Source organism: Emys orbicularis, chromosome 5 (genome assembly GCF_028017835.1).
Source record: "Emys orbicularis isolate rEmyOrb1 chromosome 5, rEmyOrb1.hap1, whole genome shotgun sequence".
NCBI classification, from domain to species: Eukaryota; Metazoa; Chordata; order Testudines; family Emydidae; genus Emys; species Emys orbicularis.
The window spans coordinates 35782535-35803027 of NC_088687.1; the positions used below are offsets into that span (position 1 = coordinate 35782535).

General features: G+C 39.8%; 1 protein-coding gene across 1 annotated transcript in view; it reads left to right on the plus strand.

Moving 5' to 3' along the window:
• Positions 1-314: 314 nt before the first annotated feature.
• PPP3CA (protein phosphatase 3 catalytic subunit alpha) overlaps positions 315-20493 on the plus strand; it is a 302711-nt gene continuing 282532 nt past the window's right edge. Inside the window, exon 1 of the mRNA XM_065404734.1 lies at positions 315-433. Coding sequence (XP_065260806.1) covers positions 376-433 — 58 coding nt within the window. The 5' untranslated portion in view covers positions 315-375. The remainder of the gene's footprint in view (positions 434-20493) is intronic.

Genomic DNA, 20493 nt, shown 5'->3' on the forward strand with positions numbered 1-20493 from the left:
CTGTGGGGGAAGGAAGCCCAGGGCTGCTGCATTTGCACCCCGATTGTTTTTTTAAATTTAATTTTTCTGACTGCTTTTGCCCGTTATTTATGCAAAAAATATAAATAAGGAAGCGAGTGGCGTGATTGAGATAAATAATTAACTAGAGGAGGAGGCGGAGGAGGAGGAAGAAGAAGAAGAAGAAGGAGGAGGAGGAGAAGAAGAAGGAAAGCAAAGCAAAGCAAAGCAAGCAGCAGGCAAGGGGGCAGTAACTTTAACCACAGCCAAGGACCCAGAGACACTGACTGGCCGTTTGCTGCTGCAGCAGCCGTCTCAGCCTTGTGTCTGCGCTGTGTGAGGGAGAGAGCCCTTCCCTCCTGCCCCCGGGTGCTGGAAATGTCTGAGCATAAGGCAATTGATCCGAAGTTATCAACGACGGACAGGGTGGTGAAAGGTAAGTGCTGTGCCGTGCACAGACGGACACACACAGACAGCTGTCTGCTTCCACTGCCCCTCCTCCATTTTTTTTTAATTTGGCTACCACCGTCCTCCAAGATACTGTACGTCTGTCTCCCCTCCAAGGAACGGGGTCTGCTTATTTACTGTGGCTGCAGTTGCTAAATGGACGAGACGTGTTTGGAGGGGGGTGGAGGAGGCGGTGATGGGGGAGTGAATAGGGAGTAGCTGCTGTGAGAGATATAGGAAGTGGTGGCTGTTGGTCAGGATTGTGTCTGGGGGTGGTAATTTGATTGGTATCTTGCACTATTGACTCGGGTTTGGGTTTGCTCGGGAGATCTCTCTGCCTAGAGCTACATTGCAGCATTTTCTCCCCCTGCCTCCCCCTCTCTGCCTTCAAGTGATTGCACAGGGCTCGCGAGAGAGAGGGGGAGCCCCAGCTTCCTTAGTTGCTGGAGTGTCTCAGGCAGAAGGGAGGGGAGGGAGAGAAGCACAAGAGCCTGGATCCCTCCTCTTCTCTGGCTACTTCTTCGGGCATTTCCCCCTCCTCGGCCTGATCCGAGCCCCTTTGGGTTGGGTGGCCGGGTTCGCACGCAGGCTCCGCTGTCTGTAGGCAGATCTTGTCACTGCATTTCAGCACCCCGCATGCATGAATATGCCCGTAAATCCCCCGATCCTGACAGCCTGGGCTCTCCTTCTCCCCCCTCCTCCCTCGCGTCGCTGACATCTCTCCTCTCCCTTCCCTCTCTCAAACGTGCTGCTTGATGTGGGTGACACCTGGAGCCAGCGGTTGATTCACAGAGATCTCTGTTCGGGCGAGGGCTCTTGCTTGCGGTCCTTTATGGTCTATTTCTCCACCTAGAGAAGGAGGATCCGCCGATCTCTCTGTCTCTGTGTACACAGTACACACCTAGCCTATCCACCCAGCCACCAGTGCTGGTATGGTGAGGAAGAGCCTATGCAGCAGCAGTGGGAAGTTCTTTTTTCTCTGGGCGATGCCATGTAGTCCAGTAGCCAAATGAATTTCGTTTAGGGAGGGGGATGTGACTCTAGAATGTGGAATATTTATCCAGGATCATCCTCTCTAGGAGATGAAAATGCATGTGCAAGCCGCATAATACATGCTGAACATTAAGCACAGTAGAAGGCAATCCAAGCCACTTCCCCCATCATGGTTATTGTTTATGATTTGGCCTGGTTGAATGTGAAGTTATCCAACAGAGACACTGTGTGCCCTTGTATCTTTGCGTCTGTGTGTACATATCTGCGTGTGGGTGTTGTTCCCCACAAATGAGTATAATCTTGATGACTTCGCTCCATTGTAAAAACATACATATATATTCTATGAGCTTGAATGCTCCTGAGCCACTCATTTGTTGAAAAACATCTGAGAGTTTTCATTAGCCACACAAACACAGTGCACAGCAATAAAAGAATGTTTATTCCTTTATGGAACAAATGTTTATGATTTAATACATGTACAATGTGCGTATTTCTATATACGTACTTAGGTGTAATACAGTGTATCCATCATAGGCTATAAACCTGTATTCATCTCCAGATTTTTTGGTGAAATACAAACTCCCAATGGGCTGTGAATGCTTCCAGAATCCAAGAAACTTGGAAAAAATTGGCTCTGTAGCATGCACAATTGTATGTGTTTACTTGAACATCAACCAAAACCCAATGTAAATCTTATTGAGAGATTCACATCATTTAAATCATTTAATTTTCTGTTTTTTTCTAATTGTTTCATATCCAAGGGTTTGGTTTTTTTAAAGAAACTTGGTTGTATGCACTATAGTAACAGAGTTTTAAAAAATGGAGTTTGCCTTTATCTTGTGAAATAAGAAATATTTGTCGCATGACTTAGGCAATATTACATTGAATCATGGTCCTGTGACATCACAGTAAAAGAGCCAGGATTTAAAAGTTTGTAATATATGACTAGACTTTTCTGATACCCTTCAATTAGAGACATTACGTACATTACAAATATTTTGCATAATGTCTGGAGTACACTAGTAACTGGGGTTGAATGAAGATTTCTTCTTAAATTTTGTGTTTGACTCTTTGTAAAGGTAGGACCAAATTCTATGGATTTTACTCAGGGAAAACTTAAATTCAGTGGATATTCTGCATGAGTAAGAACAGATGTAGGATTTGACCTATTATCTTTTTACTTAAAACAAAATCATCTTTGCTTTTCTGAATGCCGATAAATAAAATTGCTACTCCTGCATTTAATAATAGACTCTTACTGTTGTCTTTAAAGGTACTATAAAGTCTAGGGTGTGGTTTTTTTTTTTTTACACATTAGTGTGAGGTTTTAGTCTCCTTATGACTCTTAACCTTAAATCACTCTTCACATTGTTACACTTCATTTTGTGTTAATAAGTATATAGGCTCCAAACTTCCCAGAAACACTATTTCTAAGATATTTGACAGCACAGATAGTTGGGCTTTCTTACATTTTTGTGTGTGTGGATTTTGTGAACATTCAGTCCACCAAACATTTAAGATTTTATTCCTTTTATGAAGTATTCATTAAGAGGAATTGAAGGAAGGAACAGAAATTGACCTAAATCATGCTTAGAAGATTTATTCATTCATTTGGCCTGATAGTTGTTGTTCGTCAACATTTTGTAGTTAATATTTGGATTCATTTAACTGGTTCATTCTTTTATTAAACACCAAAATCCGGTTAAATGCTTAAATACAGAACCTGGAGTGAGTAATGCACAGTGAACTCTTAATAGGATTACTTTTATACTGTATCATATTCATTTTAAATTGCATTAACTGAACTGCTTTTTTATTGTTTAGAAGCATAAATGAAGAAAGATCGTAATGTAGCTTTTTTCACTTGTAATAACAAAACAAATGTGATTCTTAACTTAATTTAGCGCTGTAGAATCCCAGGTCCGGTGTTACATTAGTCAGAGCTATAGTATTTCTTTTTCATAGGTCATTATCTGTATCTTCTTGAGAGGAAAAGCTGAATAGCCTTGCAATGGTAAAATTAATAAAAAATCAAACATTAAAACACATATGGAGATAATCAGTGAGCCTTAAATTGTAACAAAGAAAAATGCATAATTATTTGAATCCTCTGGGCCATGTTCAGATATAACCAGTGTAAACAGAGAGGTTTTTAAAAAAAGATTCATAGATAAATAAATTGTAAAATAGAACCTTATTTGGGGAAGAAACATTTTTTGGTCATGTATGTAGGCTTTAGATTTGATTAATTCTTCTGACTGCACAAGAAGCAGTGGCTCTACCAGTCAGGATCTGATAATTTACCTACTGCAAAGTTATAAGTTTAGTTTTGAAAGATCACAATTAGTCAACATGTGACAGGAGATGTCTTGTTATATCAAGATCTCCAAGCTCTGTGTGAACCTTAGGTAGGTACTACTACATAACAGTTAGTGGTGGGTTTGAGGGGGTGAGAATTCTAGCAGCTTTAAACAGATTGATATATTGCTGACACCTGTTGGGTGGTTTTTTGTTTTGTTTTTTTTCTAAAGATACTGCTAAAGAGAGTGACTCTAAAGATGAGAAATGACTTAAGTGCAAGTAAGTATTTCATACCCTGCCACTCGCATGGAATTTTCTAGACTATCAAATTGATTTAACTCAAAATAAAATGTCCTCTTTTTGTCACAGTACAGTTAGGTGTTACTGAATGCCTTGTGAGATCTTGGCTTTCTCCTACCTGCATTATGTCATTTGTTCACAATGGCACCTGACAGCTTATTGAGTGAAATCTTAATACTCACATGTCTGAAATTACTGTACAGTGAGCAATATGAAGAAGTAATTCGAACCCATGTATTAAAATGGCAAATTTTCAAAAGCAAATTGACTTTTGTAAGAGTTGACAAAAGTGTATTCTTGGGAATGGTAGGGAAAGAGTATCCTGCATGTCAGTCTGAAGGATACTATTATACTTCGGTCAAGCAATTATTATTCCACTTCTTTCTCCTTAATCATTATGATGCAAAGAGGATTAAGAACTTCTTGCAACTGTAACCTAGACAAGTCAGCTTTAGACTGTTGGTATTAACATGTGAAAATACTATTTTAAAATGTATTGTTCTGCAAACACGCATATGATTAATTCAGTGGGATTACTCATATGCCTAAAACTGTGCACGAGCCTGAGTGTTTGCAGGATTGAGGCCCTTAAAACCTCAGTGTTGCTGAAAGGTGCTGGCTTGAAAACCCTGTAGGTTGAAGTCCTTCATGTCCCCATAGAAAGGTATGACACAGATGCTGAGAGGGTAAGCTTCTCCATGTCACTCTGCTTATGAGCTTCTAGCCCTCCCCTTGGGATGAAAAGGTGGCTAATTATCCACACTAGTTTACCAGTTGAAGCCTCTGAAATTTGCCAGTGAGGGTATCAATGTGCTAGGTTTGGCACTGGCTTTTAAGGTGGGCCGAGAGTACTAACTCATTCCACAAAGGTCACAGAACAGCTGTCTGATGGCAACACCTTTTGATCACTACTGACCTTGGCAAGATTTGAACCAGTGACTTAGAAGGGAAAGGCTCTATATCACATTACCAGTCTCTTCTATGTTACATTACAGTCTCCTGAAATGCTTGTGTGTGTAAAATATATGGATAGATTTATTTGTTTTTTGGTGTGGCCCTGACTCTAAATATAATCTCTTTGATATTTTATCCCTCAATACCTAACAAATAAAGTAGCTTGTATAGTTACACTAGCATGTGTTCATCAAATCAGTACATTTTGTGGCTAGTCTTGATTTTTTAGGTTCATATTCGTGTGTAGTGATGACTGGTACATATTGCTATGAGCAAGAGGATAAGGCTCAGTGGAAACTCTAAACCTCAGTACTTAGAAAAATGTATGCACTTTTTGTAGGGCAGTGCCTCAAACTGGAATCCAGAGCACTCCCAGGTGTATTGCAGAACTGTTCACCTTTGAAGAAGCAAATGTAAGTCTTCAAGCACTGATACTTCTTGCTGTTTGGAGCTGAGACTAGGATATTTTTTAGGTTTTGTTTTCAATTTTTTTTAAACCAACTAAACTTTTTTAAAAATAAAAATAAGACTTACCACCCTTTGTGGCTGCTTCATGTATGTCTTGTTGGATGCTTCTTTGGTGTGAATGGAGTGATGCTCAAAACTGGTGAATTAGCAAATACACATTAAGAATTAATCTTGTTAAGAGACCTGAACGAAGGGAGATTAGATACTTAAAATGCTTCTTTTCCCTGAAAAGGGTCTTACAAACAGTAGACACACAAACAAGGAGAGTGGAGGGAGTCACTTGGTGGCTGATGTGATATTAATGCTGAATGCTTTTTTTGTTTCCTCCTTAATATTGTCATAGTACACTTCCATGTAATAAAGGATTGCACTTTCTGTACGGAAAGTGTGGGGTCAGGTTTGGAGTGAGGAGATGCAGGAGACAATCTGCATTCAGCCGTATGGAAAACTGTACCACTGCTGTCATTTGGGATTGTCTGCTCTTGATCCATTCCTTAAACTTCATATAAGACATTAAACATGCCCGGTGCCTCTGTTTTGGTAACTTTTTAGTGGGAAATTAAAGATCCCATTGCATTCTTCAAAAGAACAAAGAATCTTGACCCATCTGTCCTCACTTAGTAAAACAGGCCATGTAAACTACAGTTGAGGAAAGAATGACAACTGCATACTTGCATAGTCCCTGCACTACAGTTAGTCAAAGAAAATATCTTGGCTCACTTCTGTTCTTATATGTATTTGGCCTGATTGTGGTCCCACACTAGTCTAAAACAGGATTAACTCAGTGAATTCCATCAGTGGAATACTGGTTGGTGTGTGTGTGTGTGTGTGTGTGTATAAAACTGATCCAGTATGTGTAGAACTTGCACTGTGTGTACATAATATATGCAACTAGTATTCATTTTTGTTATACTAATATTTAGATATTTAAAATATTGAACCAGTAAGCTGAACAAGTTAAATCAAAACAAAATTCTAGTAGGATATGTATTTGTGCAGTAATGTTGTTTCACTTAGCTAGTCATTAATTTGCTTAACCTTTGTTCAGCCATGAATACTATCATTTTTGTAAATAAAATCAATTAATTGAATAAACTTTTCACATCTACCATATAAGACCTTCTCTTGTACAAACACAGTGAAGGGAAACACATCTGATCTTAATTAGAACTTTGCTGTCTGGAGAGATCTGTGATGGATGGTGGAGAACTGTCCAGCGGCTTTGTGAATGCCTGGAGGCCAAAGGTTTTTTGGGGAAAGTCTTGGTCAAACTATGGATAGAAAGTTTTCTGCACAATTTATAGCTCTACGATGACCCACGCTCTCTCCTATTCTGTGCTTGGTTCCAGACATCAGAGGGTGCATGCTTTTGGTGTTAGGAACAGTGAAAGGGGAGTTAATGCTTAGTGTTATCAACATTAATGTAAGCAGCAAATTGTAACTTATGCCACTTTCCATTGGAGAATGTTGCATAGAATAGAGCAGCTACTTCTAACTTTCTTCTCTATTCTTCTCCACCCCAAATCAGGCCATAATTATTTTTGTTGCATGCTTCTCTCTTGGTGCAAGTAGACACTTTTCCCATCTTGTTCTCCAATACGTGCCATGCAACAGAAAGAGCATATGAATAGTGAGATTATCCTTCACTGGGTATCTTGGGTTCGCAGTATTTCAGTCACTCCCACAAGTTTCAGAAGCTTAAGCAGGCCCCTATTGTTCAAAAACCTTTAGAAATACCAGTTGGAAAATTCAGTTCAGCCATTGTTAATAAGTAAGTGGTTGTAGTTTGTACTGAACTGCTTTATTTTTTAGTTCTCCAGTGTGGCTTTAAAATTAAAAAGTGCCCTTTTATAACAAGTTTCTGTGTAGTCACTTTTTCTATTTTTAAAAAATACAAAAGAAGGCCTAAAATCTGGGTTTGGTTCTGCATTTAAATATCAATGCTAGTTCCGTCAAGAATGCTCAGGCAAATTGGGGAGGGATGGGGGGGGAGGGATAGCTCAGTGGTTTGAGCATTGGCCTGCTAAACCCAGGGTTGTGAGTTCGATCCTTGAGGGGGCCATTTGGGGATTTAGTTGGGGATTGATCCTGCTTTGAGCAGGGGGTTGGACTAGATGATCTCCTGAGGTCCCTTCCAACCCTAATAATCTATGATTCTATTAAATTGAAGTAACATCTCAAGTTAAGGGCTATATTTCCTTCTGGTACCTGTGAAGAAGTGTAGGAGACACATTTTCTGCATTATTTATTTCTAAAAATTTATTTTAAGGGATATTTATACAAATATTATTGAACACTTTTAAAATTTATAAAGGAAGCCACAACTTTCTAAAGAGAAACCCACTTCAAGGAGACTTCAGATAAAAGAATCTGAGAATGCACACTTTTTATGTGGTTACAGGAGTTGAATTTAAGATGTTACTGTGCATCACATCAGTTCTTTAAGTTGAACACTTACAACTATTTCCTCTTCTGATGAGTCAATACCTCCCTTGCTTTCCCCCATAAAAGATCATTGATGGCCTGTTAGTCAATTATGTAATCATTATATAATTTATGGCCCCAGCCCTGCAAATAATTAAGTATGTGAGTAAAGTTACTCACATGAATATCTGTCTTGCATTGAATAACCAGCTGTTCAGATTGTGGATCTAACATGTATTAATGGGAAGTACAAAGCTCTGTTTCTTTTACTTTCTTTCTTTTCACTTACTGTGCTGCAGAGGTAGAACATCGTATGTGGAGAAACGGAGGGAGCAGAAGAACGCTTTGATTGTGAATATTACTTCTAATTGCTAAAAACCTATGCTACTGCTCTTCTCATTTTTTTTCTCTGCTTACTCCTCCACCAAAAAGTTGATACTGTTGGAATAACACCTCTAGAGTAGTACCTCTTTGACACAGTAATTTGCATGCATTTTGAAATTGACTAGATCTATTTTTATAGGCAAGGTTAGGCATGTTAACGTTGGCATAGCAACACTGCTGTATGAAGATAACGTGACTCTTATTTATTTAAGATTTAACCAGGGTGCCAACATGAGTTCGGAATAACACAATTTATCTGTGGACCCTGGGGCAAAAATTCCAAAAGACAGACACACATCATATTTCTGATAATTTACGTGAGGGGTTTTTTTTTTTAGGATAAGATGCCAACTTAGATTCCTATACAGTAGAAAGCATTTTACCAAAGCTTGAAAAAAATTTGCCTGATGCTTCTTGGCCCAAGGACTACCCCTGCTAGCTAGGGTGAAGGAACTTGTGCAGCAACGCCCTCTGCAATTTAAAAAAATAAATCCATTGTGTGCTGTACTTAGTCACAACCTCCTTTGTTTTCAGTTTGCTTCTCACTCTTCTTCCCTCCCCTATTCTTTCTTTCTGTCCCTACATTGTGTTCTTTTCCTTTCCACTTCTCTCCTTCTCTGCTAACTCTATAGACGTATATGCTCCTCAGTTTTGTAAATACTTCTACATGTGCTTCCCTTTAAGCACAAGTAGTCTCATTGAAGTCAGTGGGGCTACTCCCATGCTTTAAAGTTTTATGCCCGTGCATGTTTGCAGGATTGGATGATTAGATTGTAGGTTTCTTGGGGCAGAGCCCAGGTGTCTGGTATGTTTTGTATCTTCTGTGAAGCGCTTAGCACACTTGTATGTTCTGTAAAGTAATAATTGTCAATCTCCCCCATCCATGCACACAGTCATATGTGTGGCTTGGAAAATGCCAGATACCTAATAGCCAACGGACTAGACGAAGATCCAAGGATGATGGTCAGGTGAGAAGCTAAGCCCTTTCTTCCCACCTCACCCCCCCGGCTGTGAAATGGGGAACACCTGCCGGGTTTTGTCTATGGACCTTATTCAGGGTTCTGTTTATTTTGTTACCACTGGCTAGTAGGTCTCTAATCTCATTAAAGCCTTCAACCTCAGGTAGCTGCTAGAAGAGACAAGATCACTATTTCTGTGTTCTGTCCAGCCCCCACATACAAATCCATCTAATCCCAAAGCCTCCTGACTACTGTGAGGGTGCTGCTCGTTTGGGTGTGCATGTCTGCTACCTTTTCCTGCAGCCTCTCATTTTTTGCATCTTCCACTCCTAATGACTATTTGTGATGCTTACTTCTGCTGGTGCCCATAGCTTTTCCCAGGATCTAATAGAGAAAAGCTGACTTGACTCTTGTGGTTTCATTGTTGCTTGCAAGATGCTCAGTGGCAGCTCTGAAAACTCTCAGCGTGCTTGTCAGTTTTTGCAGCTTGGAAAAGCGCTGAGCAGCAGCCTAGGCACTGGAGCTGACTTTCTGCATACTTCAGAAGACCACACTGCCTTGGTTAACCCTCTGCTCATGTTTGGAAGTTTACCTGTGCAACAAAAAAGGATATACTTTAATTGGGAGGGGGAAAGGATGCTTATATTCTGCAGAAATGGATGGTATTCACCCAGGAAAGTTTCTTGATCCCCACAGATCAGTGGATTTTTCAAGTCTTGCTTCTTGCACTTCTAAAAACATCCTTGGTAAAGAACATATTGTATAGTAGCCTGAGAGGGTCGGGCGGAGGAATTATGGTAAAAGGAATATTAATGATTTATTTTGATGAAGTAGCAGCTCTTTTTCCCAATATCTTTTATATTTTAAGAGGCAGAACAATACAAAAGGGCATATCTAGACTAATAGAACAAAAAATCGGATGCAATATACAGTTGTCTAAATGAAAAGTGCAGTATTAATATAAAATATTGGATCATTCAAACCATTATTGGGATAATATGACATGTCAGTCTAAAAAATCTACGTTATATCTTATTAATTTCCACATCCATCATTTAGTGAGATGCAGCTTAGGCAGTTTATAGCAGCTCATTATTTGTATAGATCAAAATACAGTAGTACTTGCCTTGAATTGGCTGAATTGTGAACAAGCATGTTGTATTTTGGTTTCTTTCATGAGTTCTGCTACGCACAAGGTGAGATAAAAATCCAAAATCTACAGCTGGTGTGGGCTGTACTCTTCACTGAAGAAATCATTATGACTATTTAATACATAAATTGGTAATGGAACAAGTGATGCATAAATACTTGACTCTGACTCTAAAAACAGTCTATGCAGTAATGCCATGAAATTGAAACATACTTTGAATTTCTGATCAGAATAATGAAAATAGCATGTGCTGACAAATATAGATTGTGATATTGCAGCTAGACCTTCAGGTTCACACAAAGTATTGTTCAGTTTATTTAGTTATCAGAATCCTGAGCTATCTTGTTAAGAATTCTGCATGTGACTTTCATATTTGGCTTTTTTATTTTGAAGCTTTTGAGTTTATTTCCTGTCTTAGGATCATTTATCCAGACTAGAAAGGATTTCCTTCCAAAATAATGGGCATTTCAAAGCATGAACATTCAAGCAGCCAGTCACACTGCGGGTGCTTGACAATTGTAGAATCTTCTACCCTCTTTTCCTTTACAGCTTTTCGGTACAGATATAAGGGGTGCTTTTATTTATTTTGAGAGTGCATTATGCCCCTGCTTGGAAACCCATGGAATCTCTAAAATGTACGGGAGAGTCTGAGATGTGTTTCCATTCTACATCCAGCTCAAACGTATTAATTATAGAACATATTGCAAAACTGTTAAGGTATGGGTCCTCATTCATACCGTCTCTTCAGTCCCCCCTCTGATTTTACAGTCTTTAGTGGCTTTCTTAGCCCTATAAAATATATGTGAATGCAGTTCCCATAAAGATTTCCTGGTTTTGAGTTATAGTTTTTTTGAGACTCTACTTCTCTCTTTTTCTTCTCCCAACCTTTCGGTTTGATTGTTGTTACTATGAGTTCTCTCAAGGTGTACCTATGTGCTGGTGGCTTCTGTCAACTCTCTGCACTGCTGCATGGGTGGCAGAGGTGAGCTGTACTGGTGCACTTTATTCTAGAAACAGCGAGAGCTGATCTTGGGCAGTAAATTCTAGGTTCCAGGGTGAGTCCTTATGGACACCTTTACTTTTCCCTCACAGCTTTCTGTCTAGATGTCAAACAGTGTCTCAGCAGAAGAGAAGGTGGGCCATACTGGATCACTCTCAGACCCTCTGTTTAAACATCTGTATGTGTGGCTCCTGCTGGCATCTGCCCCCTTCAATATTCTCTCTCCTCCCCACTCCCCCGTATCTTCTTGAGAAATCCAAGGTATGACACATCTGGTACAATCGAGAGGACATTTATAAAGCTTGGGTGTGGTTGAGGAAATGCTCTTGCTGTCTTCAAATGAAAAGCTGCTTTGTCAGCCACCTTAGTTTGTGATGTTGCGATATCACTGTCAGATGCTTTTCAATAACAAACTCGGACTGTCTTGGCTGTTCTTATTTCAACGTGGCAATTGTAATATCCCATCCTAATGACCAAATGCCTGCAACATTTCAGTTACCATCACTTTTTAGGGGATGAAGGTAACAAAAATAACTTGAATCTGAAACTATCCTCTAAAAACAGCTTGAATCATTTCACACCATTTTTCTATAATTTTTGCCAAGTTTGTCTGATGTATGCAGTGTTGTCTCCATGTTGATCCCAAGGTATTATTAGAGAGATCAGGTGGATGAGGTAATATATTTTATTGGACCAGCCTCTGTTGGTGGGAGACTCAAGCTTTTGAGCATACACAGAGCTCTTCTTCAGGTCTAGGAAATGTACTCAGAGTGTCACAGCAAATTTAACAACTTTGCTAGATACTAAAAATCATGGTCTGAATAGAGACGCTGGACTTATGACTTACTACAACAATCTATAACCCACTTAAACCCTCCCTCCAGCTTTTTTCCCCCTCCCCCCCCCCCACCACTGGAGAGCTGTTTACAAGCCACTTCACATTGAATGGTCCCTGGAAATACATGATAACTACTTATGCTAAACAGTCTGTTCCACCTTGTATTTAGCTGTGACACTAAGTACATTTCCCAGACCTGTGTAAGCTTGTTGCTGCCACCAACAGAAATTGCCCAATAAAAGATGTTACTTCACCCACCTTGTCTCTCTAAGTTTCAGTCTGATGTAAATTACAATGGTCATACTGTATTAGAACACCTGAAATAGCGCAGCTGGCCATTAACTACAGTGACACGTGCAGCCATAGTTAATGATAGCAAATGGGAACAATGTTATGCTATATAGTAACTTTTATCCTTAATGTTTCTTCCATGCTCCCTTAAATTCAGGACACTGATACAGGAATAGCCTTGCATTTTGTTAGACTCTTTGGAGACTTTCTAGGGCACAGGTGGCAATTCGGCTATTGAAAGTCAAAGGGACTTACGTGCCAAAGGACTTAGGCACTAAATTGCCAGTGAAGGTCAAAGGTGCCTAAGTCCCTTTGGATTTCACTGGTAGTTAGGTGCCATTTGGCACTTTTCTTTGAAAATTTTCCTCTTTAAGAGCCTGATCCAAAGTTCATTGAAGTCAAAAGAAGTCTTTCCATTGACTTCAGTAAACTTTGAATCAGGCCCGAATTGCATAATTTTATGATTGCCATCTTTGTTCTTCTTCTTCTTCCTTACCCTCTATCATTTGTTCCCCACTTGTGTATCTTGTTTTAAATTAGATTGTAAACATCTTGTGTTTATATAGTGTAACGCACACACCTTCTGGGTGTGGTGTTCTGCCCCATCGAGTGGCACCGAGACCACTTAGGGCATGTCTACACTTACCTCCAGAGTGATTGAGCCAGCGGAGGTTGATTTATTGCGTCTAGTGAAGATGCGATAAATCGACCGCCGAGCGCTCTCCCGTCGACTTGGTACTCCACCGGAGTGAGAAGCGTAGGCGGAGTCAACGGGGGAGCATCAGCAGTCAATCTACCGCAGTGAAGACACCGCGGTAAGTAGATCTAAGTACGTTGACTTCAGCTACGTTATTCACATAGCTGAAGTTGCGTAACTTAGATTGATTTCCCACCCCCAGTGTAGACAAGGCCTTAGAGAGAGTTAAAATGAGCCTTCTCTACAGCCTTAGCAAAGAGCCAGTTGGCTTTTAGCTCAGGTGGTAGATGCTCATGCACTGAGGTCCCAGGTTCGATCCTGCCCGCTGATGACCGTGGTCTGTCGGTGTTACAATAGCACATCCGGTGCATTTCTGATGCTGATTGGGGCTTTGGATGCTCCTTGAATACAAATAAGACTTGCCTCTGTGTGTGTTAAATATTTCCCCTTCTTGTAGAAAATGGAGCACGTTCTTCTCTCAACATTTCTGAGAAATGTAATCTAAACCAATTTTTTAACTTGAGGAAATTTGCTCTTTTAGTTTGATTTGATTTAGCTGTTATTTTTGTATGTAGTTCTATGTACTGTCCATTTTAGAACTGAGCATTTATAATTATTAACTGCAGTCAGGTTGCCTTAAACGTGTAAACTCTCCTAATATGTGTAACTTCCAGCTGTTATCTGATACATTGGATTTCATACACGAAGAAAATTTTAATGTTAAAAACCACATCTGTAGCCCCATAAACTTATATAGCACATCGAGCAAGGCATATTACCTGCCCCCAAAGATCTTGCAATTTAAGACAGAAAAGGCACAGTATAACAGTTGGAGAGCATTAGTGATGAGGAGAGCACTGTAGAAATGATTAATGGAAGAAGTGGGCTTTAAGAAAGAAAGAGGGAGGGCTTCTTGGACAAGTACCAAGGGAAAGTTACAAGCATATGGATCAGTTTAAAGTAAGGTGTGAAGCCAATACTGAGAGAATGACTATGGGAGAGACCATGTGGAGAAGCATGGGGAAAAGGGACAGTGTTCAAGGGTGGGGAGCTTGAATCTGATTGATTGTATGAAGAAAAGCTCACAAAGGAAATCGATGGGGGCTGCTGGATACATAGGCCCCTTCTAGCTACCTTAAATTGTGTTCCGATTATCTATAAATGTTATCCCCAGCTTATCTTCAGGCACTTAAACAATACAATCTTTAAAGATCTCTGCTCACCACAGCACATCTTAATGAATTAATTTTTCATAAAGGAGAAAAAATGTCTGCTAACCTGACTAAGCAAGGATTCCTTTGGGTCCATGTTGAAATACATTTATGCATTCCCGGAGGTGGCGCAAACCTGCCTTCATTTTAGAGGTTAGGTTAAAGTGAGAGAATTTTAACTCTGGCCGATGGTAGCTAAGTTTCTTCTATGGTTCTTTTGAACATGGAGAAGTCTCAGCAGCACAAGTTATTGAACAAGAATAATCCAGCCCAGCGTCTACAGAAAGTTTGTATGTACTTTAAAGCTCTCAGCGGGGGAATTTTCTACTATTACATTTAAAGATAACTTGGGCTATGTCTACACTGTGGACCTTATAGTGGCACAGCTCTGCTGCTATAATATCTCCTGTGTAGCCGCTCTATGTTGGCGGGGGAGAGCTCTCCCGCCTGCATAATTAAACCACCCCCTACGAGCAGCAGTAGCTATGTCGGCGGGAGAGCGTCTCCCATTGTCATAGCATTGTCCACACTGGTGCTTTTGTTAGTGAAACTTGTGTCTCTCAGGGGTGTGGTCAAAAGTTTTGCCGACAAAAAGGCTTTGTGTACACTAGCACATAAAAACCGAAAACGAAGGGCCCTGGGTACAAAACATTTAATACCTACTTCACTAGTTCACAGCTAACCCAGGTTGGTAGTGACTAGCATTTATGTCAATTGCTTGGTGAATAGAGTTGAGTCTTGGGGCCCTTGTCTAACTGGAGTTTTAGTGCACAGCAAGCTGGGGTGTAAATGTACAGTGTACTGGCCTGCTGTGGACTACATCGCTGTGTTCACCCTGCTGCCACGCACTAAAAGTACTGTATGTAGTGCGCAGTAGCAGGGTGCACATGGTGACATAGTCTGGCAGGCTAATGAGCTGTACATTTACATCCCGCCTTGCTGCACACTAAGTCTCCCTGTAGACAAGCCCTTAGTCAAATTCCCAGTGGGCAAGTGTCTCAACATACTCAAAATGCTGTCAGTTGGCAGACTCAACAAAGGGTTGAAGGGGAAAAGACTGACCTACCCTCTCATGACTAGACCTAGTCTTTCCAGTACAGGGTTAAGAATGTTGGTAGACTGAGTATGTGCACATAATCTTATACCACATTTTCATCTGTAGATCTCAAAGGGCCGTAGAAATTATCCCCCTTTAACATGGGGAAACTGAGACATGGAAGCCACAAAACAGGCCAGTGGCAGATCTGGGAAGTAGAACACAGATCTCTTGACTCCCAGTCTGTCTTGGGTCACTGGAGGACACTGGCTGACTCCGTGGCCTACCTGCACTGTGGGTGGCTGGAAGGTTTCAGTCTCCTGTCACAGACATCAAGCATTTTTGAATGCCAACCATGCTTTAAATTATATTCAAATTTAAGAATAAAAAAACCATAATGTTGATGTCTTGACTTATTAAAAAATGTTGCATATCACCTCTGCATGAACAGAACGTTTCAAGAGCTCTGACAAGTATAGTAGCAGCATAAGGTCATTCGGCACTTGTTTTGTATAAGTGTCAAAGCAGGTAAAGAACTTTTATTTGAAATCTAAAGGAACAAGAAGAGTTAATCCATGACTATAAAGAACAGTAGGTTAGGGAACACCAAATCCCAGTTCTTTTTAACCTGGTATTGTTATTTCCCTAAGGCCATGAACCTCAGGTGGCAGCTATCTGGCAAGTAAACAGTATTTGCTGTTTACTACATAGAGATTAGGGATATTGCTCTCGTTAAACTCTATCAATGTGTTTAATTTCTCTGTGGTATTAGCATCACTCAGCTTGTATTCACAGACACTGGATTGCTGCAGTACGTTATTAGTTTAGGCTAATCTTAGAAATAGTGTCCACTGCATCAAGTAAAACCGCAGTAGAAGGCTACTCTGGGTATTTTCCAGTTACCATGGTTGTGGTTTTTTTTTTTTTTTTTTTTTTTTTTTTTGATGCCATGAAACTTTACAGGCTTGTCTGACAGGAGCATTTGGTTCTATAGTGGTTGCAGTAGCAATAGTCTACACACTTTCTTCCATAACTTTTAAAAATATATTCCTCAGTATGTGTATTACTTAACTGTTGGAGATGCTGATCATTTAAATACAATGATCAAATCTATATTTCACACTCAAAGGCCAGTGGACTTATTTTTTTTAAGCATGTCTGCTAACCAGAGCCAGTCAATGACCTTCATAGCTAGGATGCATTGATAGATTATGGTGGTCTGCCATGAATATGCCCATGTTGAAATAGTTCCAAGAGTTCTTATAGCTGAAAATGATTTTTAATAAAAGTGACTGCTCAGAGAGAGTATCTTTGTGGTGCTCTTTATAGTGCTCTTTAACCCAAGTTGCTCTTAAATCCAATCACTGATAGGTCTCCAAGGAAAAATATCTTGCTTGATGTTATTCTGAAAGACCTGCTCAACAGGTGTTAACTTCTTTAGAGGAGATGCTATTTTTATCTTCTGTGCACATGGCTTTATCTGTGAGCATTATGGTGAAGATATTAAGCATGGGATTTTTTCCCTAAGATTGATTTGTAGACTTCCATCCCCCTCCGCCCCCGGTGATGCAGAGAAGCTATCCTATCCTGATGCCCTCTGATACCCTGAGCTCTGTAACTGAAAGCAGCTGTCAATTTGTGCCAAGGGTTAGCATCTGAAACTGCCACGTAAGCTGCCTCAAATGAACACTTGTCTGCAGATGTATAAAATATATCAGGTTTTCAGCCAGTGTCTAGAATTGCACTTGTAGGTTTCAATGTGTGACGAGTTGAACCCTGTTTGTGTATAGGATAAATTGGGTAGGTGGACTAATTATTATTCAACTTGCCTTAACAAGCCCCTGTCCATGATCATAAACATAGTAATTATGCACATAAATGAGCGAGCATGTGCAAAACTAGGCTCTGATCCCACAATGACTTCCAAGAAGGTAGACCCAAGTGGGGATCTATGTGAGCACATGAGTCTGTGTGGATCTCTTTGCAGGATTGGGGCCTTAGAGACCACCTTGATGAAATAACAAAAGACTCTTGGCTTCAAACGCAGTAGATCTACCATTTTTGCTAAAGGAAAATCATTGGTATTAGAAGCACTGATTTTTTTTTTTTTTTCCCCTCTTCAAGCCTTCAACCACAACAAGGCTAGTTAACTTGTATAGTAGTTGAGATTAGGTGCTCTGTCTAGACAGATGAATATGTGAAAACATTTTTAGTGTTGTTTCCGCTACAGAATGAATCACTTTATTTTGGGCTTGGGTTGAAAAGTGTGGTGCATACCTCTTTGTATTACTTCCTCTAAAATGGAAACGTTCTTTTCGGGGCTCATATTTTTGGCTCACAAGTTTCACGTTTTCTGAAAAATCTCCCTATTTTTTAAATGCAGAACTCTCTCCTTATTTTTCCCTATGAAAGGAATTTATAAATAGGTGAATAAAATCCATTGGTCAAGTAACGTAGTAGCCATTTTCTTCTAAATATAAGGTAGTTATTCAGCAATTATAATACTAAAAACCAATTTTCATGCAGTCCCTTAAAGCAACTTTTGTTTACTAAATGGGGCATTCTGAAGATAATTCATGGGTAGAACTAATCTTGCTTTTTCACCTAGCTCTTAGTCACTGGAGCCCTCACTTAAAATAAATGTGGCTTTGCATGTTCTGGGTGTGCCAAATACCCTGCATGGTGAACACAAGTTTGTATTATTAGCCAATTCTTCAGAATTACCCTAGAGCTTCTGTACTATACTGACTTAAAACACACTTTTAGGGCGTTCAGAAAAAATACACTGGATTGATTAATTAATTGCCACTGTGCTGTATCGGACAGTGTTCTGTAAATGTATTAAGTCAGAACTAGGAAAAATACACAGATGGCTTATGAATGACCTACTCCTTAAACTTGACACTGATGTGAAGTGAATGGGGTTTTCTTTCCTTAGGGTTGTTTTGTGGGCTTGGTAGTGATGTCATATTGATTCTTCCACCAGTCTGGGGAGGTCTTATTCCTGCAGCATTGCTGACACACTGCTCCCTTTTTAATAGAAGCCCCTGTAACAACACTTTTTTGTTCAGAATCCCAATATATCTAGCAGGACCTTTACCAGTAAAAGCGGTTGACAATGGAAATCTCTTGAGTGTGCTGGATCCAATGCAACATAGTTTGAGATTAAACTTGGCTAGTGAAACTTGACTGTGAGGCTGAATTTTTTTCTAAATTAGTGTTGCTCTGGTTCTTCTTATAATTTAGCATGTTCTGCAAAGGTAGAAAGTACAATAGAGGGCAGCCAGGAAGATAGAGGGGCTGAAGACATTTAGTTCAAAAAGTTTAGGGGATAAACTTGAAACCTTTGCCAGTAGGGTTGTAACATCAAACATTTTAAGGATGTGTTGCCATGTTAAAGTGGCCTGTTAACGGGAAAGCCACAATGCATGCTTCATTTTAAAACTAATCTTTAAAAGAAAATCATCACCTCTACACAGACCACACCAACCATGTTGAAGCATTATGAAGTCTCACCAGACATTGTCAGGTGGACATGTATGTCAGGTGGTCACCTGCCACTAAATACTGCGTCAACAGTAAATTCAAATACTTGAAACATCACAAACTGTACACTGACTTGGGAGGAGAGGGGGATTTAAATTGCATGGTGAAGTGATCAGGTTTGAAAAGATGCTTTTGTTTGTTTGTTTGTTATGTAGTAATTACAGCAATACCTATCCTAATGGAAGTATTGACTTTTGTATTTGTTTACCTTTCTCCAAGATTAAGGAATTTGTGCCTGTTTAATACAAAGAAAATATCTTTTTGGTTTCTGCAGCATGCACTTCTGTACATCTAGAGACAAGCTGGCAAGGAAAGGGTTTCTGGAAGAGATAAATGTAGTAGTTTTATTAAATGGGGCCTTAATTCTAATATCTGATATTTTATTACTACAGGTTACCTAATTTTTAATAAAACAAAGTGAATATCTAGCTACTGTAGAGTTCCATAGATTGTGGGAGAAGATTTAAATCCGTCTTCATTCATGTGGATATCTTTTTGCTGTGGTCTCAGCTTTAGTGGCAGGCCACTCTTACAGGATAATGGTAAGAGAGCAGAGATTCATGTGGCTGATGTTCTGGTGGGTGTTCCTTATTTTGGCAACTTTTTTGGTCGTACGTTGGCTTCCTAGTGCAGAGTTTTTGTTGTCATTAATGGGGTGAATACATGCATCAAACTTTGGTTTATGATAGCTTGAAAATTTGAACCATGCAGAATTTGACTGTGGTGCTGTTGCACTTTCATAAAGGCAGACATGTTGCTATTGCTAACTCAGGTGAAGTATCTTCAATATGTTGTATATCTTTCCTCCCCCCCCCCCCACTTTATTGGAATTCCACCAAGATACAACAGGATGTAATTTGCCAATTGAACTGCAACGTGTTTGGGGGAAGATGATTTCTTGTGAGCCTTCCACTCCTAATCCCATTAAATAGTTCCTTCTCTGAACTGGAAATCCATCTGTGTCTTAGGATAGAGCCTTGATGGTCATGTGCTCGCTGTGTTGCCAGGTGAATCTCTCGTATGCAGGTGGCAGCAGAAACATTTAACATTCAGATAATGGAGGGCTAGATAGTCGAAATTTCAAAAGCACTTACGTCACATTTTCAAAAGTGATTTAGGCTTCTTGGTCTCACTGACAGAAAATGAGACACTGTTCCTAAGGGCCTAAATAAGTCACATGATACTCGGGTGCTTCTGAAAAGTGTACCTGATAGTCTACTCTGCTTGATGTTCTTGCCCCCATACTTGCTTGGACTCTTCAAGTAGCGAAGAGCTCTTCTTTCATTGCTGCTGCAACTCCTAAACCATACACAAATCATCTGTTACGAGCAGTCAGGCATCCCCAAAGAAAACTGAAAAATGGAAAGCATGCCACCAAAACTTTTTTTTCTTTAAAATAAACATGAGTTGAAATATCTCCAGTAACACTGTTGCCCGTGGAAATGTTAACATCTTTTTTGCAGATATCAGACTTTTACTTGCGTTTCCTGTCTTTTA